At 48.3% G+C, this 25313-nt stretch overlaps 4 protein-coding genes across 6 annotated transcripts; 1 reads left to right on the forward strand and 3 right to left on the reverse strand.

The window, feature by feature from the left end:
- Positions 1-676: 676 nt before the first annotated feature.
- cnrip1a (cannabinoid receptor interacting protein 1a) lies at positions 677-4003 on the reverse strand. Its single transcript, XM_006806540.3, has 3 exons — positions 3743-4003; positions 2520-2664; positions 677-2009 (listed from the first exon to the last, which is right to left on the reverse strand). The coding sequence occupies exons 1-3, from the start codon at positions 3919-3921 to the stop codon at positions 1845-1847; spliced, it is 489 nt and encodes a 162-aa protein (XP_006806603.1). The 5' UTR covers positions 3922-4003; the 3' UTR covers positions 677-1844.
- A 553-nt stretch (positions 4004-4556) lies between these two features.
- Positions 4557-7308, reverse strand: fbxo48 (F-box protein 48). Of its 3 annotated transcripts, none has more exons than XM_087842311.1 (3): positions 7064-7308; positions 5712-6016; positions 4557-4942 (listed from the first exon to the last, which is right to left on the reverse strand). In XM_087842311.1, the coding sequence occupies exons 2-3, from the start codon at positions 5988-5990 to the stop codon at positions 4781-4783; spliced, it is 441 nt and encodes a 146-aa protein (XP_087698437.1). In that variant the 5' UTR covers positions 5991-6016; positions 7064-7308; the 3' UTR covers positions 4557-4780. The 3 variants fall into 3 exon arrangements, with proteins under 3 accessions (XP_087698437.1, XP_087698436.1, XP_087698438.1); XM_087842310.1 differs by lacking the exon at positions 7064-7308 and adding an exon at positions 6862-6953; XM_087842312.1 differs by lacking the exon at positions 7064-7308 and adding an exon at positions 6471-6688.
- Positions 7309-7322: 14 nt separating this feature from the next.
- aplf (aprataxin and PNKP like factor) lies at positions 7323-14333 on the forward strand. The gene is made up of 10 exons (XM_087842294.1): positions 7323-7639; positions 8494-8565; positions 8864-9027; positions 9310-9457; positions 9781-9910; positions 9995-10161; positions 10227-10456; positions 10811-10927; positions 12858-12904; positions 13007-14333. Exons 1-10 carry the CDS (start codon positions 7547-7549, stop codon positions 13192-13194), a joined length of 1356 nt encoding a protein of 451 aa, XP_087698420.1. The 5' UTR covers positions 7323-7546; the 3' UTR covers positions 13195-14333.
- Positions 14334-19075: 4742 nt separating this feature from the next.
- Positions 19076-24755, reverse strand: prokr1a (prokineticin receptor 1a). The gene is made up of 2 exons (XM_087842305.1): positions 24343-24755; positions 19076-19775 (listed from the first exon to the last, which is right to left on the reverse strand). Exons 1-2 carry the CDS (start codon positions 24753-24755, stop codon positions 19076-19078), a joined length of 1113 nt encoding a protein of 370 aa, XP_087698431.1.
- Between the last annotated feature and the right edge of the window lie 558 nt (positions 24756-25313).

Genomic DNA, 25313 nt, shown 5'->3' on the forward strand with positions numbered 1-25313 from the left:
AGATCCGGGCCAGACCTGCCTGCTATGTGGGTATAAGCAGTTTTAGTATTTTAATGAAAACTGACAATATAGATTCAATGAATGGTGCTCGGACCAAACAGGGTGAGACAGCATTTAGTGTTTATGCTTCAATCAAACCTGCAGTGTGTGGAATCTATTAGCTTTTAAAATCTTTGTCTTTTTGTAGCTTTTATGTTAAATTTTAACTTAAACTTTTAAATTATTGCATTCTTGATTTTAATGTTTTCCTTTTCTATATATTTGGATTATTCGGTCTTTGTGAAGCACGCTGAATTGCTTTTGTATGTGTTATATAAATAAAGCTGAGTTTGTCAGATGGATTTTCTTCGATCAGTGATCAATAGTGAGATGTTCTAGCTTTAGAAGGGCTTTTTTACAGACCTTCAACTGACATCGCTTCAGTCCAGCGCATGCACTTTGGATATGAAGTCCTAGCTGTGACTCACCTGACAGCTGCTGGTCGTTCTGGAAGCTTTCAAACAGAAAAAACGAATTTCAAAAGATTTACAAAATAAGAGGCTTCTATAACACAATGAAGAGTTTTTATTTTGTAGTTATGAGACTGACTTGTAAGGAGAAAATCTCAGTTATTCAGCAGCATGAACACTGCATGGATAAACTTTATTATTGCAGTCAAGCAGCAGAGTCCCAGTGGTTCTGTATAGCAGTTTATTCACAGTAACACTTTTTACTCCTCAGTTCAAGACATAACAAAACAGAGTTTCAGGCATCGAGACATCTTAACAAAGGAACAAACAAACAGATTTGGCAAAACGTTTCCAGCCATGCATTTAAGAGACATGAGAAACATAATCAGCAGCAAACACAAGAAGTGACGTGAAGAGAGGAGGTCGCCTCCTTTCAGCAGGGAGACAGAGGCGTTTCAAGGCTCAAAGGATTACTCCGCTGCTGAAAATAGTCCCTCGGATGCTGCACCAGTTTGAACAAGGAAGTCCCAGAAAGTATCCCTCCAGCTTTTATTGTGAAGGATCAACACTCAGACCAGTGAAACTCATTTCTGCAGCTGGAAAGTAAGCGAACCAAAAACTGCAGTGCACAGATTTCTCCTTTAAATAACACAAAACATGAGAAAAGTGACCTCCATCCTCTCATCCTCTGCTCTCAGACGTTCACACAGGTAATAAATAAGATAAAATACTTCAGCTGTTTCCCACGCGGGTCTTCAGTCTGAGGGGGTTTCAGTGTTAAAGGAACAGTCAGATTTCTTCCACTCTGAGGAGATGAGACGACTTTCAAGTCTGTGCATCGAGCACAGGAAGTGAATGTCATTTATGTAGCACCGGCTAACAACTTTGCTCCTCTCAAGGTGTTTTATTTAAGCGTAGAGTATCAGAGCCTGATCTGAAAGCAGCGCCCGTCTGCTGAACCCAGAGCTGCAAACTAACCAAACTAACGAGTGTCTCAGTTCCTGCTTCGAACGTGTGCTGGACACAGACTTGAAGCGTCAGCCTTCGTCTCCGAAGCTTCCTGATGAGCTCGGATCTCAACCTGTCCGACTGTTCCTTTAACTTTCCACAGGAACGTTCAGCCTGATGACAGGAAGTCAGAAAGTGAATGTTTGTCAAACGCCTGAAACCAGCTGAGAAGCTAAGTTAACCCTCTGACTGCTGAAACCCCGCCCTCACAGAGACCAGCGTGCGAAACAGCTCGTTACTCCCTCAGAGGTCATCAAAGAGCACAAAGAGCAGACCCCGCCGACCCAACGCCCGCCCTCAGGAGGTGCCGTCTCTCACTGCGATGCTGATGTTCAAAGCTAGTCCTGGCAAGACCGGCGTCCTCTGCGCGGGGTTCAGTGGGCGGAGTCAGTTGAACGCCTCCTTGTTGATCCACATCAGGGTCCGCGTCTCGTTGGGCTTGCACTCGTACTCGATGCTGCTGAACTTGTTGCCGAACTGGCAGTGCTCCCTCTTGTAGTAGTTGTAGTATTTGGCCTGCCACACCGTCTCAAACGTCCCCGCCTTGATAAACTGCACCGAGACACAAACCAGAGGGCGAGCTCAGATTCACGTCAGGCTTTTAAAACACCCTGTTTCTAAAGAGGCCAAACTCATGAATGCAGACGGCGTGTGCAGTCATCTGCTGACAGGAAACTGCACAAACGCGTCTGATTGTAGATCAATAAATGTGATACGCCTGTGCAGCTGTCACACAGGTGATAATACCACCTTAAATTATATTTTTTTTCTCACTGATTTACTTTAAATGCTGCACAAAGTGTGTGTTTGCAGGCCTCTCCTAAACTAATGATTTTATGTGTTTTTATTGGAAAGGTTGGAACGACACAGGCTCTCGTCTCTGAGTCCGACCCCTCAGTCTCAGTCTTGCTCTGCTGTCACTCTGGTTCTCCAGATCATCCTGGATCCACCATGTTTTAAGGAGATTGTGGCTAGCAGAGAGCAGGCTGTTCATGCTATCGTAAACAGCATGCCTGCTAAGCGTGCAGCCCCACACAGCTCCACTGCTCTGAGACATCTCACCTCTATGCTGACTTGGACGGGCTGCCGGTCGCCACTCTTGGTGTGCGGGACGCCCTCGGTGTCGTACTGGCCGTGGTAAACCACCGACTCGTCGTCCCTGGACTGCTGCTCCAGCGGGAAGACGACGCCTCCGATGTTCATGTTGCTGTGAGGAAGAAGAGGCCGAAGGGTTAATGCACGAAAATAAAAATATTGCACATTTTTATCATTTTTGACGTTTTGTCTCAAACACTGTTAAAGAGCGTTTGATGTCCAGCAGCGAGCTGAGCGTGTGACGTGAGAGCGACTCCCACAGTGTGAAGGAAACAGGAAACATCATTAAAATGTGTAAATGCTGCGAAACGCTTCATAAACGGTTCAGTGGATTTAATTTGTAATTAAAGTGTAATTAAAGTCACACAGAATGAGGAGAAACACGTCAGGTTACCTCAGAATCACAGATTTTACTGTGAGCACACTGATACGGTCGTATCGCTGCAGCTCGCAGCGTAAATACAGCGTCGTGTTCAGGCTCCATTCATGTTTGTACATTTGGATTTGCTGCTCTTTATGCTGATGATAACGGCTGTCCTTACAACGTGTTTCCCTTTCACTCTCCTCTCCTGTAAGATACCTGCGACCTGAAAAGTACAGCGTACTCAGGTGTGTGTACTTCCTGTTTGTGTCAGAGTTTTCCTTTCATGTCTCTCGTTTACCCACGAAGCCTGTTAACCTGCTACGGTCACCATGGTAACTGATGCTGAACACCTGAAGCAGAGTGTAACGTCAGTGTGGGACTCACTGCTGCTGTGACAGGAAGCAGAGCTCCGCCCCCTCGCTGTGGGCGGATCTTTACTCTCACAGTTACAGCGACGGCTCCTGCAGGGCCCACATATCAATATGTACTTTATTTAACTGATAATACTCCAGTATTTTTACATGTAATGGAGTATTCTCCTGCAATAAGCACATTTTACCCCCGTTATTCCATAATGAACACGTCACTTCCTTTCATTGTCCCCGGTAACCGCAAACCTCCGCCCTGACCGGGAACGACACGTGATCCCCGCATGATTTATTCAGGCAGGTGTCGGATGCTCCGGCCTGCAGGAGGAGCAGCAGCCTGCTCCTCATCATCACCTCCTCATCCTCACCTCCTCATCATCACCTCTTGCAGACGCTCTTTATCATTTCTCGCACATGCGCGCTGGCGTGCCGCACACACAGGTTACCGAGATGCTTACGTGGCCTCGACGTTTCCAGGCTTCAGCACCACCTCGATCTTGTACTTGGAGCCCGTGAGGAGCTTGATGGTCCGGCTCTGGCCGAAGCGGGTCCCGTCCACCTTGAAGAAGACCGGGCCGTCGTTGGGCTGGATCCGCAGCGCGATGGAGATGTTGATGATCGGGGGCACGTCGTCCATGGCGCCGAGCTCAGGGAGGGGGAGGCGGACGGGTGAGAGAGATGCTGAGGAAGGACCAGAATCAAGCTGCACGCTTCACGGCTTCCGGTGACAGCTGCTTTCAAAATAAAAGACTGCAGCCGCAAATAGCAAGGCAAATGTGTGTGTGTGTGTGTGTGTGTGTGTGGGGGGGGGGGGGGGGGGGGGTGTCAATAAATGTCACCGGTGGGCTGTTATTAAAAAAATAAGTTCATCTGAAAGTCGGGAAATTTGTAAAAGGTTAAAAACAAAAGAACAACAAGTTTAACGAAGAGCTTGTGAAACTGAATATGACATAAAACAGGTTAGACAGAAAAACACAACACCTGTGCACGCTCAACATGACGTCACAGGCAGGAAATGACCGGTAAAACACTGCCCCCTCGTGGCCAAAGCAGCATCTTTGTTACCTTTGAGCAAAAACGTTAAAAACAGATAAAAAAGCTGATTTCAGTAAACTTGAGGTCTGCAGGTGTGCATGACTTTTTGTCTCTGCTGCTTTGTCACAGCCTGTCACACTGATGTGTTTGTGAGTCTGTGTGAGTCTGTGTGGCGTGCTGCGTGTTTGCTTGATGGGAGAAGCTGTGATGTGTCATTAAAAAGACCCGAGTCAGCAGAACCTCACAAAGATGGTTTATTGTGTCATCGTCATATTTACACGAACCCAAAACAAAAAGGCTCAAATTTAAAAAAAATTCACTTTGTTTCTCTGTGATTTTCTTCTATAAAAATGTTAAAAGTATGTACAAAAGTTTGCATTTCCCTGAAACACAAACAGAGGGAATATATTAGAGTTAAAAATCAGAAGTGCTCGAGGTGCTTTGATAAAACTGCAACGCCGTCATCGATCCAGCTCGGCCTGCAGGATCTCGCCCCAGGTCTCCGCGTCCAGCGGCGTCAGCTTCCTGCCGCTCAGCTCGTCCGCCGACCTCACGTGGCTGAACCGTCCAATCAGCCAGTCTTTCTTCACAAGGCTGCGGATGTAGTTCCTCACCAGGATCACCTGAGGACAGGAAACAGGAAACGGTCAGAAAGCAGTTCTGCTGTTTCTGGCTGACGCTGGTTTCAGACGCTGGACTAACAGCTGTGATGTTATGAGTACATCCAACACTCAGTGAGAACAGCTGGAACATCTGCCACAGGTTCTGCCCCTCAGCAACCTTCCAGCAGAAGCCCAATCAGACGAAAGCCGAGGCTCTCAGAGCCGCTTCATCCCATCAAAATAATTCCCAGCTGACTCGGTCACTATTCCAGGTCAGGGATCCAATTCTTTGGGGAAATTATTCAAACTTTCAGCTCAAACAAAGGGCGAGGTGTTCTTAGACATTTTCCAACAATATATTTTGAGGCACTTAAAGCTTGAATATGAAAAGAAAACAACAACATGTCTCCAGTGTGACGTTCCACAGGTGTGACACCGTGGACCAAACCTAACTTCATAGAAAGTTCCTGTGAAAACTGCAAGTTTGTGATGCTTTTTGGAATATTCAGGATTTAATGTGCAGAAATCAACTCAGCTGATATGAAAACCTGGAGATCAAAGCTCAGCTCTGACCTGCTGACACAGGTCACATGACCTTCATCAGCATCAGATCCATCAGAAAAACATTGATGGAGAAATGTTTAAAACCTCTGACCTTCATCCCTTTTTGACTAATGACAGCAGGCCCTGAAACGAGCGTACTTCCTGTTTGAAGCGGATCATTAACCTGGAAAAGTTTCAGAAGAATCTGAGATGTTTTCTAAGTTTAAAGACATAATATGTGAGGAACCTTCCAGGAGAGGCCGTGTCTCCGGTCGCTGTCGACCTCCCTCTGGCAGATGGCTCGGACCATCAGGCACTGCTTCCTCCACAGCTGCTCGCTCTGCTCGATGATCTGATGCCACAGCCTGCAGGTCCTCACCGCGCTGCACAGGCTCGCCGCGTCCAGCTCGCCAAAGATCCTCACGCTCATTTCTGTCGGCAGCGTCTCGGCAAAGTTGCGAGGTGGGGCCGGGCTTCCTTCACAGAGAAAAAACACTGGTGGAGTCCTCCCACACACATGCTGCATAATAGAGTTGGACTGAGTGGAAGCGCCTGAGGAAGGAGAGCCGACAACGACGGAGAAATGAGTCACAGATTCCACGTGAAGACTTTTAACTCACACTGTGGAGGACGAGTGAAGGATGAAGACAAATCACACCTGAGATTCTTCATCAAAGCACCAACATGTTTCAAAGTACAGACGCAGGTTGTTTTTTTAATTACATCACAAAGACATAAATAATGAATCGAGAGGGGGGGGGGAGCTGAGAAAGAAAAGAAAATATCCGAAACACCCAGAAAGAGACAGAAAGGTTCAAGATGAGCCTGTGAGATGAAAGAAGAGACAAAATCACTGAAATGAGCGAGAAAAGAAAGTAAAAGACCTCCGAGAGAGTAACGACGCAAAGATCCAGCTGCTAAATAATGAAGGTTTCACACAAAATACGCAGAAAAAAGCGAAAAGTTTTGAAACAAGGACACAAAGGACTGTGAGATGTAGACGAACCAGAAAGAGTCCGCGCAGAGAGACGTGACGAGAAGGCGGAGGGCTCCCACGTCAAACCGAAAGAGAAACACGAACAGTGGGGTCCCCACGGACCCAGCCTGGAGACGTCACCCAAACACAAACTGCTTCCTGTGTCTGTCTTCAAAGACTGACGTGATAAATATCCCCGTTATTTCCGTCCCGTGTGGCTCTTTTGGTCGACACTCTGATTTTATCAAAAGCTGATTTTAATGCTTCACCCCGACGACTCCCCTCCGCCCCTGCTAACAGCTAACAGCTAATAGTTCGTGAAAAACTCCACCGGCCGCTTCCGCTTTGACTTCTACCGTGCACGTGTCCCGGTGTGTGTGATAAGAAGGCGGCGGCGCGCGAGAGAGAACCGGTGTCTTACCTTCCGCGAGGTCTCTGACAGACAGCTCACACGGTTTAAATGTCCTAACGGATGTTTACAAACGTACGCTACGTCATCATATTTTGATTTTTGGCGCATGCGCGCAAGGCATAAACGTCCGTTAATTTAAATTTGAAAACCGTTGAAAATATGATTTTCTTAATTTTCTAATTATTAAATTAAACTGTAAAGCATTTCTCACCCTGCAGTTGTAAAGCAGTCCCTACCACATCCCATTAATTAATCCGCCGATTCTTCAAATATATGGAAAATATGGAACTTCGAACTTTTTTTTACGTTTGTTTGTATTTTTCATCGATATCTCACGTGCAACAACGCTGTCATATTAAAAGAAGAGATAAATGTTTTGTTTTTACAGATTAATTGCATCTGCATACACAGGGTGGTTAGCGCAGGTTAGCAAAGATCCGGGAGATTCTGGGCGGAGTTCGGTGAGTGAGGTCAGAGACCCAGTGCGCACGCTCCGCTCCGACCCGGAAGTTTTGAACGGTGTTGCTGAGCTGAAGTTGTGTCGGTGCTGCTGCTCGGTCTGGTTCGCCTCCACAGTCCGAGAAGCTGCTTTTAACCTGAAACCTTTTGACCTGTCGAAGCGTGGCGCTGCTCTCTGTTCTCCTCCACGTTCCTCCAGCGGGGTGCAGCTGCCTCCGTCCGCTCCGCTGAGCCGATGTCTGGCTTCGACCTGGTCCCGGTGGACGGCGGGGATCCGGTCCACCTGCCACCCGGAGAGACGGTGTTGGGCCGGGGCCCGTTCCTGGGAGTGAGTCCTCCTCTTCAGTCTGAAAACATGACCGCGGATCATTTACAGACTTCTGCTCGTTGATCTTTAATCACGTGATAAATCCAGGGACGCTTAGCTTCACTTACAAACATGATTTAAACCTCATAACTAATCAATAACAAAGTGACCAGACATGATCAGGTGGATCACTGATCTGCTGACGTAGAGAGGGCGGGGCTTCATAAGCTAGCACCTTGAACTTTGACCCTCCTCCGTCCTCCTGCCAGTTCCTTAAAATGCAACAGGATGCTGCTCAGGTGTATCCTTTAAAGCAGGGGTGGGGAAAGCAACGCCTGAGGTTTAGAGGAGTCCTTCATCCATCCATTTAAATGGCCTCCAGTTCTGCAGAGGCCTGGTGATGAACTAATCACCTGATCCAGGTGTGTTCACCCAGGGTGCGATCTAAACCCCGCCCCTGCTTTACAAGGCTACAACTGGCCACTGTGCAAAAGTCTTGAGCCACCCATCATGTTGTATAATTTGACCCGTTCCTGTTTAAAAAAACACATCTTTTTAAAAAAAAAAATGAAATAAATGAAACTAAAGTCCACAGAAGAAAAAGTTCTAAACATGTTTGATCTGACCCGTCAGAGACAGCAGCGTGCGTGTCCGTGGACTCTGTTAGAGCAGCTCAGCATCATCATCATCAGTGGGAAACGATCCGTCATGTGGGCGTGGCTTTGATGCAGCGTTTCCCTCTCTTGTTTTTCTGACCTGGTTTGCTTCCCTTCATTCATCACGGCTGAGCTCGAGTCTGTTTGATTTATTCGGAGTAATACTGTCAAAGGCACAGCTGGAGACGTCTGTAAACGCTGCCTTGTTTCCCGTCTCAGATCAGTGATAAGCGAGTCTCCAGACACCACGGGCTGCTGGACAACCTGAGCGGAGAGCTGCGCCTCAAAGCCGTACGTTCGTCCTTCCTCCTGTTCCTGAATGTGAGGCAGGCCACAGGTTTAGGTTTAGATTTGTTTCTTATTACATTAGCTTTATTACATCATTTTATTATTCAACATTATAGAAAATATAAGTGTGGTTGTTTCATATCATAGAAATCTTCCTTTGCTTTAAATTCAGCCTTGGTCCCTTTATTATTATTATTATTATTATTATTATTATTATTATTATTATTATTATTATTATTATTATTATTAGTGTTGTTGTTGTTTGAGTTTCAGTTTAACCTCCTGCTGTTTCGGTCCTCAGACACACCTGAACCCGTGCTTCATTCAGTCGACCCGCACCGATGACCCTCGACCTCTGCAGAAAGGTTCCTGGCACGTCCTTCGTCACGGAGACTTCTTCTCTCTGCTGCCGGGTCGCTTCATCTACGAGGTGGTGTCAGTGGGCGGAGACGAGCGCACGTCCAGGTACTTCTGACGTCTGAAAAACGCTCCGTTCTGTCCTGATGTCGGTTGAGACAAAGACTCGAACCGTGTCGCTGAGTAATGAAGGTGGAGGCTGCTCTCAGGTAACGAGAGCTCTTTTATCTGTGCGGGGTTAAACGCTCGGTCAGAACATTGGGCACAGCGTAGGTTCGCGCTCTTTGAAGCTGACATCAAAGTTAATGCCGACCGGCTCAGTTAAAATTCACGCTGAGCTTCCAGCTCACAGAAGTTCACATTTATCTGCATCAGTGTCGCTCCCCACAGGAACAGCCAGATGTTAGAAGAAGAAGAAGAGACACTTCCTGTTCCTCCTGATCCAGCTGTGGATCTACGTCCAGCTGCCAGACTGAACCAGGAGGAGCCGCCGTCAGCAGCTCCGGAGGAAGACGAGGAGGCCGAGAGACCGTTCAAGGTAGGCTGAACTTTTCAGAGACGAGAAGCTGCCGGAGAAGGACTCCTCAGGGGGCGGGGCCTAAGAGTGACATCAGCAAGTGTGAATATTTAATGAAGGAGGCGCTTTCAGAGTGCAGGGTTCATGTGATGTGACAGGACAGGACTCACTGTAATACTAAAGGAAACTTTGGTTGACAGCAGCTCCTCCCTCGTTCACCAGGGGGCGCCACAGCAGGCGGCTTCACGTGTTTGACCCCACAGTGGGTGTGTCAGTGGCTCAGTGGATGGCGGTGTGAAAGTGAGCAGCCAATCAGTGAAGTCGTCTCGTTGCGTTTCTTTCAGGGAGACTCGGCAGGATCGGTGAAAGACGATCAGCGCGGCGCCGCTCCGTCTGTGACCAGGAGAAGAGTTTTACCTGCATGGATGCTGGCGCCTGTACCTGCTGCAAAGACTCCGCCCTCCACCCCGACAGGTAACAAAGACCCGTCCTGTGTTCCCTCTGCCTGCAGGGGGCGCCCTTTCTGATCCTGTTATTTGTTTGAAAATGTCTGTTAAGTTCGGAGATGCCGACCTGCAGCGCCATCACCTGCCACTAAACGAGCAGCTGTCGCACAAGCCACGCCCACAACAACCTCCTCACCTGAGGAGGCGGAGTTCACAAGGAAGGAGGAGGAGAGGCCGAGGAAGAGGAGAAAACTGAGTGATGACGAAGAACAACCTGAGGTGAGACCTGTTGAGCAGAGTTTCTGTTCCTGACCTAAGAGACTAATATGTCCTCTGGCTCTCAGGAGGCCGCCGCCCACCGACCGGCTAAACCGAACAGGTCTGAGGACAGCGGCGAGAACGACAGCTTCACCATGACGGCGGAAGCGGAGGACAAAGCAGATGAGTCTGAGAAGGAGGGCAAGATGTCTGAAAGCAACGGGACGTCTAAACGAGCCAACCCTGCCGAGTCTGGCCCCGCCCCTTCCAAAGCCAGAGTCAGGACGCCGTGTCCGTACGGGACGGCCTGCTACAGGTACGACACTGAAACACACGGAGTCACAGGCTGAATTTATTCTGAGAGCTTTCGCTTTGATGTCTCGTTTCCCTCTGAAGACGAGCTGAAGAGCGCCTCTCATAGCCCCGCCCCTTCACCATCTCACAGACGCCGCTCGCTGCCTCAGATTAGTCCTTCAGATTTCACTTTTAGAAAAATCTTTGAAACAAGGACCAGCTGTCCTCACTGCAGTGACTCCAACAGCTGGTCCCAGCCACGGTGTGCAGGCTGCAGAGCTGCAGGTCACCTGCAGCTCTGCAGCCTGCACACCGTGGCTGGGTGACCTGTGCAGGTGGGCTTCACACCCTTCGTTTCCCTGCTTGTGTTTTCCAGGAAGAACCCACTTCATTTCCAGGACTGCAGTCACCCTGGAGACACAGACTACGAGGAGGAAGAGGAGGAGGAGGAGGAGGACAAACCCGAGTGTCCGTACGGCAGCGACTGCTACAGGTTAGAGCCGACGGCCGAGCCTCAGCGTGATCACACATCAGGTTTAGTTACTTAATAACTGACTGAAGCACAAAGTTATTGATTTGATACTTTTTCTGTTTTATCTTCACTTTTATTATTGACTTTATTTCATTTAAGTTTTTATTTTAGTGTTTTTATGACAGAAAACTGCAAACGAACGTTTTTGTAAAGACTGAGGGACACACACACACTCAGACACACACACACACACACACACACACACACAGGGACACACACACACAGGGACACACAGACACACACACACACAGGGACACACACACACACACACACACACACAGGGACACACAGACACACACACACACAGGGACACACACACACACACACACACAGGGACACACAGACACACACACACACACACACACACATACACACACACACACACACACACACACAGACACACACACGGGGACACACAGACACACACACACACACACACACACAGGGACACACAGACACACACACACACACACAGGGACACACAGACACACACACACACACATACACACACACACAGACACACACACGGGGACACACACACACACGGACACACACAGGGACACACAGACACACACACACACACATACACACACACACACACACACACAGGGACACACAGACACACACACACACACACAGGGACACACAGACACACACACACACACATACACACACACACACACACACACACACACACAGACACACACACGGGGACACACACACACACGGACACACACAGGGACACACAGACACACACACACACACACGGACACACACAGGGACACACACACACACACACACACAGACACACACATGGGGACACACACACACACGGACACACACAGGGACACACAGACACACACACACACACACGGACACACACAGGGACACACACACACACACACACACAGACACACACACACACACACGCACACACAGACACACACAGGGACACACACACACACACACACACACACAGGGACACACAGACACACACAGGGACACACACACACACAGACACACACACAGGGACACACACACACACACACACACAGACACACACACAGGGACACACACACACACACACACACAGACACACACACAGGGACACACACACACACACACACACACGCACACACACACACACACAGGGACACACACGCACACACAGACACACACAGGGACACACACACACACACACACACACACAGACACACACAGGGACACACACACACACACACACACACACGCACACACAGACACACACAGGGACACACACGCACACACAGACACACACAGGGACACACACACACACACACACACACACAGACACACACAGGGACACACACACACACACACACAGACACACACAGGGACACACACACACACAGACACACACACAGGGACACACACACACACAGACACACACACAGGGACACACACACACACAGACACACACACACACACACACACACACACACACACACACACACACACACACACAGGGACACACACACACAGACACACACACACACACACACACACACACACAGACACACACACACACACACAGACACACACACACACACACAGACACACACACACACACACACACACAGGGACACACACACACACACACACAGACACACACACAGGGACACACACACACACACACACACGCACACACGCACACACAGGGACACACACACACACACTCAGAGCAGCGTTTGTTTGGTTGACACTTGGCTCGCTGCAGATTCTCGATGAGTAATTCGAGTATTTTTAACACGAGCGACGCTGCAGACGCTGCTGTCAGGAAACATCGTCTGACCTGACGCTGCAGCGTGACGGTAACGACTGTACTCTGACGTGAACTTTGTTTCCTCTGCAGGAAAAACCCTCTGCACAGGAAGGAATACAAACACACAAAGAAACCAGGTACGCTCATGGACACACACATTTGTGTCGTACAGGTGGAAGTAAATAACAACAGGTGACAAATAAAAGGGTCTGACTCACTCGCAGTAAATCCCCCCACAGCTCGCCACGTCGCCACAAAGACTCCCGCTGACGACGAGGACGAGTACGAGGACAGCTTCATTAATGACGACAGCGAGGACGCGGGCGATGACTCGGACTACGTCCCTCCTGACTCGGACGACAGCGGTAAGGAGGACATCAAAGGCCTGCAGAGAGACGCTACGGCCTTCCTGAAGAGGAGGAAGTAAGCGGAAACCTGCCCCGCCCCTCGCTGAGTGCTCACCAGACCAGAACGCCGTGTTTGATGACGTCATCCTCTACAAACGAAAATATCAGACCCGCTCCATCTGCATTAGAGACGTATGAGAGGCTGTTCTTTCATCTTTGTGTCCTGATTGATTTTAAACCATACCTGTGTGGTTTTTCACATTAAAAGTCTCAAAGTCTTCCCTTTACAGACTTTTAATGTGGAAATAACATCAGGAAGTCTTCGTGAATAAGGAGTGAGATAACAAGGAAAAAACATATTTACATTTTTTTGTTGTATTTCCATTTTCTTCTTTGCTGTGGTGAGGAACATCCAGGTGTTTTTTCAAATTAAAAGTCTTGCAGCCTGTCAAACTTGGATTGCATCAATCAGGAGCACAACGAAGGAGAAACACGTGGATTAAAACGTAAAACTATTATTTCTGCCGTCATGTTTCAGTTTGCTCTACTTGTGATTAGTGCTGAGGTGCATCCAGGTTTCTTCAGAGTAAAACTCATATTTAGGCTTTCAAATATATGCCTATGTTTTGCTTTTAATGTGAAAAACAGAGGAAGTAACAGTCGTCTTTGCACTTTTTCAAAATAAGTCTCATTGTTTTCATTTTAATGTGAAAAAGTCTTCATATATCTGTGGTATCACTAAGAAGAAACACAGCGGGTGTCTGCGAGTGCTGCAGGACTTTTAATGTGAAAGGGATTATTTCTGGCTGTGGGGGTGGGGCACGTGTGAGGCTCACCAAACATTAAAATAAGTAACACTAAAATAAAAACCCGACACATTTAAGTTCTGGATTTGCCCGAGTTTACCTGTAAAGTCGCCGTGAGAAGTCGACCTGAGGCGTCCAAAGGTGACGCGCTCGGCTCAGTTTTATTTTGAAGCAGCTTTAAAACGAAGCGAGTGATTCATTCTGGTAAGAAATCGTGTTTTCCACTCAGAGACGGCGTCCTCCACAGAGGGTCCGAGCAGCGAGCTGACAGCTGAGCCGTGGCGCTCTCTGAGCTGCTTTTATTTTTGTAAATAGAGTCTGTGCTGTTGGCCGCAGGTGAGTCGCGCAGAGAGGAGCGTGAAGCGTTTTTATCAGCTCACTGATTCTTCGACTGTTTTTCTATTAAATACATCACAAACAAAGCGGCGTCTCCTTTCTTCATTCTGTCACAGCTGCGACAGAAAGTGCATTTGATTGATTAGGAAGCTCAGCCCGCCCAGATGTTTGGCTGACCTGTGTTCTGACAAACCATCCTACTTTGGCAAAACGTCCTACCGTCAGTAGTTCATGCACATTTCTGCTGACACAGAGTAACTCCAGCACCAATTTAAGTAGGTATGACGGTTTGCCACTTAACTTTACCCATCAGAGTATTTTTCTAGCTAATATTAACAAAGGTAGGACAATTTGCCACTGAATTTCGTGTTGTGCGCATGCGCAGAAACAACGGGTAGGATGGATTCCCACCTGCAGAGCTGTGGAGTGTTTTGTGTTTTGCAGGCCGTTGGTCACCTGTGCAGGTGTCATCCTGGGGGGAGGGTCTCTAAAAAATGTGTTTATATGACAGTTTTTGTTTTAATGATCGTAGTCTAACGCACAGAACGCGAGTATTTGTTCAGCTGTGATGACGGCGCACCTTCAGCTTATACAGGCACCAGTGCTGATACTGGGAGTCGGGCTGTGGGGAGTGTGACGTCCAGTCTGAGCCGATGGATCCGTCTTTGTCGTGGGCATGAAAGAAAATCATCGATGGAGACATTTGGTCATTGAGTGTATTCAGACTGACCTCAACACTCGTCTGCTTCTCTTTATTTTGATGACAGTTTGAGGGAAAAACATCAGGATGTGACTTCAGACTCAGTTTAAGAGAAGCTCCTCGCTGTGTCGCTGAAACATCTGCTCTTTATAATGTCTCACAAAGATAATCTGAGTAAACACAAAATGCAGTTTTTACACGATGATTTAGTTCATTAGGGGAACAAACGCTTTCCAAACCTCGCTGCCCTGTGATGGCGTTGCCTCTTAAACCTGATAACTGGTTGTGCAATCAGCTGTTTGTGATCACTGACATCACAGGTAAGATCAGTGACATCATCAGTCTGAGAGGGCTACAGAGACATTTCTAAGGCTGTGGAGGTCACAGAAGAGACTCACCTGGCTCAGATAAGGTCAGAGGTCAACAGTAAGAAAGAGGCGGGGCAAAGATGGCAGAGTCCAAGCAGAAACCACTGCTGACCAAGAAATCACAAAGTCTCATTGCACATCTGCCAACAAACATCTGGAGGATGATATTCTGAGAGCTGACGAGACAGAAGCTGAACTTTCTGCGTTTCATCCAGAAACATCCCAGCAGCAGCAGCAGCCACGGTGGTCGTGTGACATCTGGCTGCTGGGACTCAGGGAACCAGCAGCTCCGCCTCTGATTGGCCCAAAGTCTGGACTTAAACCAGGCCTGGCAGTGAAACTGGACTTAGCTCCAGGTCGTTCATGATTTAAGAAGAGTTAGTTTCCACAGAGCTGTAGCTGTTTGCTTCGCCCAGTTCAGACACTTTTTATTTGCAACGCAATGAATATTAAAACACTAACATGGGCACACAAAGCACATCAGCAGGGAGGGACTGTATCGAGTCATTGTTCTCTTCAGGTTCGCCTTCATCGTTGCTAAGCTGATTATACAACAGCAGCATTACAGATATGCAGATCAAAGCTGTGATACAGCGCTGCACACACCGAAGAAAGGTCAGAAACGCTGATGTGAGGAAGAACAGGCAGCATTGGTTTCAGTGTAAACTCACTCGATGCTGCTGCAGAGGACGCTGGCTGAGTCTGTGCGTCTGAAGCTGCTGCATGAACATAAATAAGAGACCGGCTTCACAGAGCTGTGACGGGGTCTGAGGGTGGAGACGATGGCGGAGGCTGAACTGATGAGGCCTCAAGAGGCGAAGTTTGGTGTAAAGATCAAACGAGCCCACGCAGAGAGCACCGAGGTACAAAACAGCCTCTGAAAGCTGCACGAACACCAGCTCTCCTCCATCATTACAAGCTTAAAAATGCATCTTTATTTGACATGAATATGAGCGGAGAAGCGTGCATGTGCACGCAGCCTGCTGCATTACTAACAGTTTTATTTCGAACAGCAGGAGCACGTCGGGGAGTCGGGCTGAAATCCACAGAAGAAGAAGAGGCAGGAGGAGAGGTGGTCGACCTGTGAGGGCAGACGGAGGTCACACCAAACTCTGATTATGTCACTTTAACTGAGGCCCCTGAACACTGAGGGGTGGTCGACACGTCTCCCTGCCTCACTTCAGCTTCGTAGCTGTTGCCACGGTGGCAGTCGGACGTGACCACGGCTGTGTCCCAACTCAGGGTCTGCAGCCTTAAAGGCGCATTTTAAGGCCGATTACGTCACAGCGACACGACGAAGGCTGTCCCAATTCAAAGGCTGCTCGAAACGCGGCCCTCAAGCTTAACGTCTTAGACTTTTCTACTTTAAATAACACTTTCAAAATTAATTGGGCTAAACATTTTCTTAAAAACCCTACCTCTATCTGGAACTTTATACCAGATCATATTTCTTCTCGTTTTGGTGGCTTTAATTTTATTTTAAATTGTAATTACAATGTTGAGAAACTCCCTGTAAAGCTTTCATCCTTCCATGAGCAGGTCCTCTTAGCGTGGACCCTCATTTATAAACACAACTTCTCACCTCACAAATACCTTATCTGGAACAACAGAGATATTTTATATAAAAATAAATCACTTTTCCTGGAAACTTGGGTCCAAAATGGGATCCTATTGGTGGCTCAGCTGGTTAATAAAGAGGGACAACTACTTACTTACAACGACTTTATTGCACTATATAATTTTCCAATCAGTGTTCAGGAATTCTCAATGGTGCTTGGTGCCGTACCCTCAGGAACTTTAATGTTATATAAAAACACTGACAGCTCAATATCTACCTCAGTCACTCTCCCTGATCCAGCTGAGTCACCAATAGGAAAAATCTGCTTTTCACAGGAACTTGGTAACAGCAATAAGAGAATACATAGTTTATTCCAAGAAGATATCGTCTCTCTCCCAGATATAATATCTTTTTGGAACCGATATGTTCCAGATATCAAGTGGAAGACAGTCTGGATGATCCCCCATAAATATTTGATTGTAAATAAGGTGAAAGAAGTCTCATTTAAAATTCTACATAAATGTTATCCAGCCAGTCACTACATGGTCAAATTTAAAAGGGACATAAATACTAATTGTACTTTCTGTGGGGATCATCCAGAAACTGTGACACATCTTTTTTGGTACTGTTCTCATACACAGAGACTCTGGAAGGAATTTAGCAGGTTTGTTATTGTCCATATTTTAAGGGAGTTTTCTTTACGATGGGAAAATGTTTTATTCTGTTTCTTTAAGTTCCCCAAGAAGTATGATAAATGTTTTTTTATGATAAATTTGTTAATACTTTTAGCCAAATTTTTTATCCATAAATGTAAGTTTACTAACAAAACACCATATTTCTGTCATTTTTTAAGGATGTGGAAATGTACATACAATCAATATCAGACTCACCAACACAAAGGCTCTAAAACAATATGTATTCTTATAATTGTTACTTTTTTCTTTTACCCCTGGCTTTGTGTTCATGTTCTGTTGTTTTGTATACTTCATCTGTTCGTATGTTGTATACTCATTGTTTGTTAAATAAAGTTTAAAAAAAAAAAGAAAAGAAAAGAAATGCGTCCCTCAAATGCGTCCTTCATTTCCCTGAATTTTAAGGACGTGGCGGTGTAGACTTCGTGGGCCAACATATCCCAGAATGCATAGCGCGGCGGTGGGTGTGGATAATTTTGCAGAAAAAAACGGCGGATGAGGGGCGCCCGAAGAGTAAACTTTAAGTAAGTACTGAATATGATGTCACTTATTTACGTGCAAATGTTTAATAACGAAGAACATTAAAACATTCCTGTTGGCCACATGTCAGCAAAGTCATGTGACATTAGTGACGTTTGTACTAACTTGGTTTTAAAGCCTTTACTTTAAAATAAACGCCGTTCAATAGCTGAGCTTAATCAGAGAATGATCAAAGCTCATGTAGAAACAAACAAATGAACAAAAGATTTTCTCCTTCATTTCTGTCAAACAAAGCTGTATGAAACGTTTCCAGCTGTTAGTATCATGGTTGCTAGGCAACCTGGGCAGCGCGACGGAGGCTAGACCGTCCCATTTCACAAGCCTCGCACTTCCGGCCTTAGCGGTCTTTGAGTACGCGGCCCTTGAGGATCGTTGAGGCTGCAGACCCTGAATTGGGATACAGACAATATCTAGATAACTTTGCAGCTAATGCTAGTTAGCAACTTCCCACAATTACCCACACAGCAGCCATGTTATTGGTCACATGATGTCGTTAAAATGCTCCTTAAGGCTCCAACATCACAAACATGGTGCAGAGGTCCAGTTCAGGTGACACTAGCAGCAACAGCCACCTGTCGGTCAGAGAGGCCACGCCCCTAACAATGCAATCCAGTTTAAACAGGTCTCTGGCCTCAGTGTTGTAAATAATAACTGAAGGTTTTCATCCACATAAGATACAAACAGCTGGAAACGACAAAAAAGAAAGTCTCTCCATGGACGAGGCAGCAGCCACAGTTCTGCTGAGCAAACACCTCACAGCTCGCTCCTCACTTCAGCTCTCTGCGTACCTTCCATAGAAGAAGAAGTAAGCGTAGCTGCAGGTTTAGTTCCTGAGTTCCTCCAGATGTTCTTGGTTCCTGTGATGGACTCTTGGTAAGAGTGTCAGGTCAGCCAGTGTTCCAACATCAGGAGCTCAAATCAGCTCTTGATCTTATTCTGTGTCTCCTAAAAGGCTTGAGCTCTACCTCAGCCGGCCACCCTCCACCTCCTCCATCACCCGGAGGGAGGATGTCCGCGGCTCAGCTTCATCCAGCCACTTGGTGGCCACGAAGCTCACCAGCTTCAGAGGGACCTTGATGGACTTATTCAGCTGCTTCCTGCTGTTTCGGACACTCACAAAGCAGAGGGTGTTGATGATCCCGTTGCTCATGGCGATGCACTCGATGACGTAGAAGGCCACCAGGGAGTTCTTGTCCGTGGAGATGAGGGTGGGGTAAAAGTCCCGCAGCAGGGTGAAACCGTAATACGGCGCCCAGCACAGGATGTAGGCCACCAGGACCAGAATCAGCACCACCACGGTCCTCCTGCGCTTCTGCAGTCTCCTGCGGATCTGTACCGTCTGAAAACCTGGAACATTTTTAAACCACAGCTCTCTGGAGATGTGGGTGTAGCAGACGGCCATGACAGACACGGGGCCCACGAACTCCAGAGCGAAGACGAGGAGGAAGTAAGAGCGGTAGTAAACCTGCTGGTCCACGGGCCAGATCTGAGCGCAGAAGGTCTTATCGGGGCAACCGTCCACATGTGGGTAGGTCGTCTCTGAGGCCATGTAGGCAGACGGGATGGAGATGAAGACGGGGACGAGCCAGATGGTCAGGATCACGCAGCACGCCGTCTGCTGCTTCATACGAGGCCTCAGCGGGTGCAGGATCGCCATGTACCTGCAGACACAGACGGGAAACTGGCTCAGGTGGAGGAGGGCCGGCTTTCGCGCCCTTCACACGGAAACCGTTTTGGCGACTGTATTTGTCTCTAACCACATTAAATCGGTTCGAGGTCAGTAAGCACAACCAGGATTCATACATGAGGCGCTCCGGATTATTAGGCGCACTGTCGAGTTTTGAGAAAATAAAGGATTTTAAGTGCAACTTATAGTCTCCAAAATGTGCTTTTAACTTCGACCACCGGGGGAGAGAGTGTGCTGAAAGGCTTGCCTTTGCTCCTGTGGGCCACAGACATGTCTGGTTTGTTATTAATATCTCCTTCATAACTTCATACCTTAATGAATCACTATAAACAAATACAAACATCAGATGAAATCAACATAACAAACAGAATATAGTCAACGTTTCCTAAATCAGCTGAATCATCTGATTTTTTAATGTTGTGATTTTTCATGAATCACAGTCTAAAGGTCCAGCTGTGAGTATCAGTCACATAGCAGCGCTGCATTAATCTAACGTTGGTCTTACTTTGACCCAGAAGGACTTGCAGCTGGACGATGAGCCTGTCTCAGACCAAACTGCCGGGTCCTCTCAGGCCCTCTCAGGTCCTCTCAGGTCCTCTCAGGCTCTCTCGGGTCCTATCAGGCCCTCTCAGGTCATCTCAGGTCATCTCAGGTCATCTCAGGTCCTCTCGGGCCCTCTCGGGCCCTCTCAGGTCATCTCAGGTCATCTCAGGTCATCTCAGGTCCTCTCAGGCCCTCTCAGGTCATCTCAGGTCCTCTCAGGCTCTCTCGGGTCCTATCAGGCCCTCTCAGGTCATCTCAGGTCATCTCAGGTCCTCTCAGGCCCTCTCGGGCCCTCTCGGGCCCTCTCAGGCCCTCTCAGGTCATCTCAGGTCCTCTCGGGCCCTCTCAGGTCCTCTCAGGCTCTCTCGGGTCCTATCAGGTCCTATCAGGTCCTCTCAGGTCCTCTCAGGCCCTCTCGGGCCCTCTCAGGTCCTCTCAGGTCCTCTCAGGCTCTCTCAGGCCCTCTCAGGTCCTATCAGGTCCTCTCAGGTCCTCTCAGGCTCTCTCGGGCCCTCTCAGGTCCTATCAGGTCCTCTCAGGTCCTCTCAGGTCCTCTCAGGCCCTCTCGGGCCCTCTCAGGTCATCTCAGGTCCTATCAGGCCCTCTCAGGTCATCTCAGGTCATCTCAGGTCCTCTCAGGCCCTCTCGGGCCCTCTCAGGTCCTCTCAGGCTCTCTCGGGTCCTATCAGGCCCTCTCAGGTCATCTCAGGTCCTATCAGGCCCTCTCAGGTCCTCTCGGGCCCTCTCAGGGCCTCTCGGGCCCTCTCAGGTCCTCTCAGGCTCTCTCGGGTCCTATCAGGCCCTCTCAGGTCATCTCAGGTCATCTCAGGTCCTCTCGGGCTCTCTCGGGTCCTATCAGGCCCTCTCAGGTCATCTCAGGTCCTATCAGGCCCTCTCAGGTCCTCTCGGGCCCTCTCAGGGCCTCTCGGGCCCTCTCAGGTCCTCTCAGGCTCTCTCGGGTCCTATCAGGCCCTCTCAGGTCATCTCAGGTCATCTCAGGTCCTCTCAGGCTCTCTCGGGTCCTATCAGGCCCTCTCAGGTCCTCTCAGGTCCTCTCAGGCTCTCTCGGGTCCTATCAGGCCCTCTCAGGTCCTCTCAGGTCCTCTCAGGTCCTCTCGGGTCCTCTCGGGTCCTCTCGGGTCCTCTCGGGTCCTCCCAGGTCCTCTCAGGTCCTCTCGGGTCCTCTCAGGTCCTCTCAGGTCCTCTCGGGTCCTCTCGGGTCCTATCAGGCCCTCTCAGGTCCTCTCAGGTCCTCTCAGGCTCTCTCGGGTCCTATCAGGCCCTCTCAGGTCCTCTCAGGTCCTCTCAGGTCCTCTCAGGTCCTCTCAGGCCCTCTCGGGTCCTCTCAGGTCATCTCAGGTCCTATCAGGCCCTCTCAGGCCCTCTCAGGTCCTCTCAGGTCCTCTCAGGCCCTCTCGGGTCCTCTCAGGTCATCTCAGGTCCTATCAGGCCCTCTCAGGTCCTCTCAGGTCATCTCGGGCCCTCTCAGGCCCTATCAGGGCCTCTGATTTGGCTTTTTATCCTGTTCCCTTTGGAGGTTTTGCTCTTTTACAAAGTAAGACTTACTGAGTAAGACGTACTGATGGCACCGTCTGGACACGGGACGTTTGAACCTGGGACTGTGAGGACACGTCTTTCTGCTGTTTTTCAGTGCTGTCATCGTTTTGTCTGTTATGAAGGCGGAGCTCCTTTTCCGCCTCTAAAATCTGTGGACACATTTCTTTCTTGGTATTTCTGCCTGAATGGATCAGATTGGTTGAATGGAGCTTTAGTTTTTGAGGACGTCCCCTCTCGGGGGTTCTGGTGTTGTTGATGTGAGACTGTGTTTGCAGTTTCAGAGGAGCTGAGCTTTGATGTCAGCGAAGCAGCAGAGGGAGTCGTTCTGACACGCTGCCAGATGTTTGGATGTGTTCGCTCTCAGGATAACGAGGAAAGTGGAACCACTTTGTTGTCCCCAGATACACAGAAGCTCTCTGGAAACACTAACAGCCGTCAGCCAGGCGTGATGAAGGATGCGTGCAGGACCGCCGGAGCGCGAGCTGACCGGTTTCACTCACGGGAGCTGCTTGTGTTGAAGCAGAATGTAAACTGTCAGCTGGTCCGCTCTGGAATGTGCTTGATGTGGAGCCACGGTCAGGACCCTGCACATCATCAGCGGCCTCGCTGCTGCCGCCACACGCTTCCACTCGCACGCTTCGAGTGCTTATCTGGTTTCTTAGCGTGACTCAAACATCATTCATACTTCGGCTCAAGCACACCTGAGGTCACATGACAGGAAGCATTAATGGAGAAAACCTCGATTAATCGGAGATTACAAGGATCCCACGCCGGGGCGGGCTGATGGTCATTTAAAAGAAGCAGCATTCCCACAGGGGTGTCAAACATAAGGCCCAGGGCCCAGAATCGGCCCAGCAAGACTCAAATATGGCCCAAGCATGATGCTCATGTTGGAGGTTTTGATCCCGTTAGAGTCAGAAAGGAGCAGAAGGACTCCAGACGCTCTGATCTTCATCAGCGAGTGATGTCGTACTGACCTCGCCATCTTTCAGGCACAAAGTGAATATTTAAGATTTAAATGGACCTGTAAGGACGTCCGTCCTGGTAGGACCCTGATGTCGTTTCAGAGGACCAAACCATGAACATCAGCAATAATTACCAATCATTTCAAAGAGGAGGAGACTTTTCTGCTCCATACTTCTATTCTGTAATAAAACATTTATCCTGGCCTTTACGGAGCCTCTCACTACCTTTTTAGCTCCTCCTACTCTCAGACCTCCCTCTGGGTAAGTCAGTTTTCCTCTGATTGGGCAGCTTCTGGAAGCCCACTGAGGGGCAGCTCTAAGCAGAGATGGGCAGTAACGCGTTACGCGTTACTGTAATCCGATTACTTTTTTCAGGTAACGAGTAAAGTAAGGGATTACTATTGAAAAAACGGTAATTAGATTACCGTTACTTTCCCGTAGGAACGCTGCGTTACTGCGTTACTAAAACCGTGATTTTTTTGCGAGAATGTCTCATGACAGTGACGTAAGCGAGTGCGACGTTCGTGACAACAGCTGTGTGCAGATCAACAATGGATCATATATCGAGTGCAGAGAGAGTATGAGCGTGCAGCGTTTAAAGCGTGGAAGTACTGACCTTACTTTGAGTTTGATTCCATAAAAAGTGACAAAAACATTAGTGTCCGTTGTGCGTGGGAAGAAAACTTCTTTTTACAGCGAAAAAACCCCTAAACTTCCGAGCAAGCACCGAGTAGCTACGACGTAATGGGAAACTCACAGAGAAACTCTTGGATTCTTCCACTGACCGCTGCACACCTGCACCAGGGTAACCCTCCGCCTACCCCACTCCTGCTTTACAGGTGAAAATAGAGCAACAGGACCGCTAGTCTTTGACTTTATTTATTTTCTGCTGTGTTTTACTTGCATCTATTTGAAAGACTGAGTGTAAACACAAAAAATATTTTATTTTATGTGCTGGAATGTGCAGAAAATAGGTTTAAATATTAAACAAATTTCTTCCAGTCAGAGAATGTTGCAGATAATTAAATGTTTGCTTGATGCATAAAGTTAAAAGATTAAAACTAATAAAACAAGTTTTAAAAAGAGACTTTTCCATTTGATTACATTTTGTATGATGATTATGTAGAAAAAGTAGAATTGGGCTGAAAGATCTATCACTTTATCACCTATTCAGGTTGTAAATCGTGTTTTTAAAAAGTAACTAAGTAACTAATTACTTTTGAAAATAAGTAATCAGTAAAGTAACAGGATTACTTTTTTGGGGAAGTAATCAGTAATTAGTTACTGATTACTTTTTTCAAGCAACTTGACCAACACTGACTCTAAGTGCTGATGCTGTGGCAGAGATTCAGCAACATTATAAACTGAACGGCGGTTACCCAGGATGTTCTCACGCCGAACATTTACACGCCAAACCAACCGAAGCACAAACAGAGGCTCTGTGTTGTCTGCTTGTGTTCCCGGAGGTGAACCCACCTGTCCACGGCGATGGCCAGGAGAGCGTTGGTGGACACGTAGAGTGAGACGGTGCGCAGGTAGTTGGTGGAGGCGCAGAGCAGCAGGCCGTGCTCCCACGACAGCTGCTTCACCACGTAGTAGTCTAGCAGGAAGGGACAGCAGATCGCCGCCACCAGCACGTCCGACACGGCTAGGTTGGCGATGAGCAGGTTGGTCAGGTTTCTGAGCTGCTTGTAGCGGGCGAGGCTGGTGATGAAGAGGCAGTTCCCCACGCCGCACACCAGCATGATGCCCACCAGCACCACGCCAATGACTATGGTGGCCACGAAGAAGGCCCTCCCCTGCGTGGTGTCCAGGATCTCGTCTGGGGAAATCCCGTAATCTGGGAAGACGCCCGCCAGCGCTGAGCTGCTGTTGGTCGAGCTGCACATTTTGGATCAGGTCAGCATGCTCGCACTGCTGCGCCTGCAGGGACGGGACAACAAGGCGAGGGTTAACCTTTGAAATTTGGGAGGGGCCAAAGTTCACGTTTGAACCGATCAAAAACACCTTTCTATGACTGGTCGCTGTCATGAAGCTCACCTCAGTCCTCAGGTCAGAGAAGCGAGGACGCTAACTAGAGGCTGTCATGGTTGCAGCGATCAAAAGGTTGATGGTTGGCGGTTGGCAGTGACTGAAAGTGGACCCACTGAAAGATGCAGTTCCTCTAATGGCCAGTTGAGGCTGATGCTAGTCAGACTCACAAACACAGAGCTTCTTACTGGTTGCTGCAGGGGGCGCTCTCGAGTTCATCCAGACTGAACGGGGCAAACATTTTTGTCTTCTGTATATTTTTTAATAGGAGGGTTTGAGTCAGTGGCTGCAGCTCAGAGGTAACATATTAACGATCTTTTGGAAACCACCATCGCGGCGACGCCCTGTCCTACATCATTAACCGACCAATCAGCACGCACTAGCAGAACGCTGGGGTTTGTGGACAGCGTGAGAAA

The sequence above is a fragment of the Neolamprologus brichardi genome, chromosome 6 (genome assembly GCF_056152115.1).
Source record: "Neolamprologus brichardi isolate AB-2024 chromosome 6, ASM5615211v1, whole genome shotgun sequence".
In the NCBI taxonomy this organism is placed as follows: Eukaryota; Metazoa; Chordata; class Actinopteri; order Cichliformes; family Cichlidae; genus Neolamprologus; species Neolamprologus brichardi.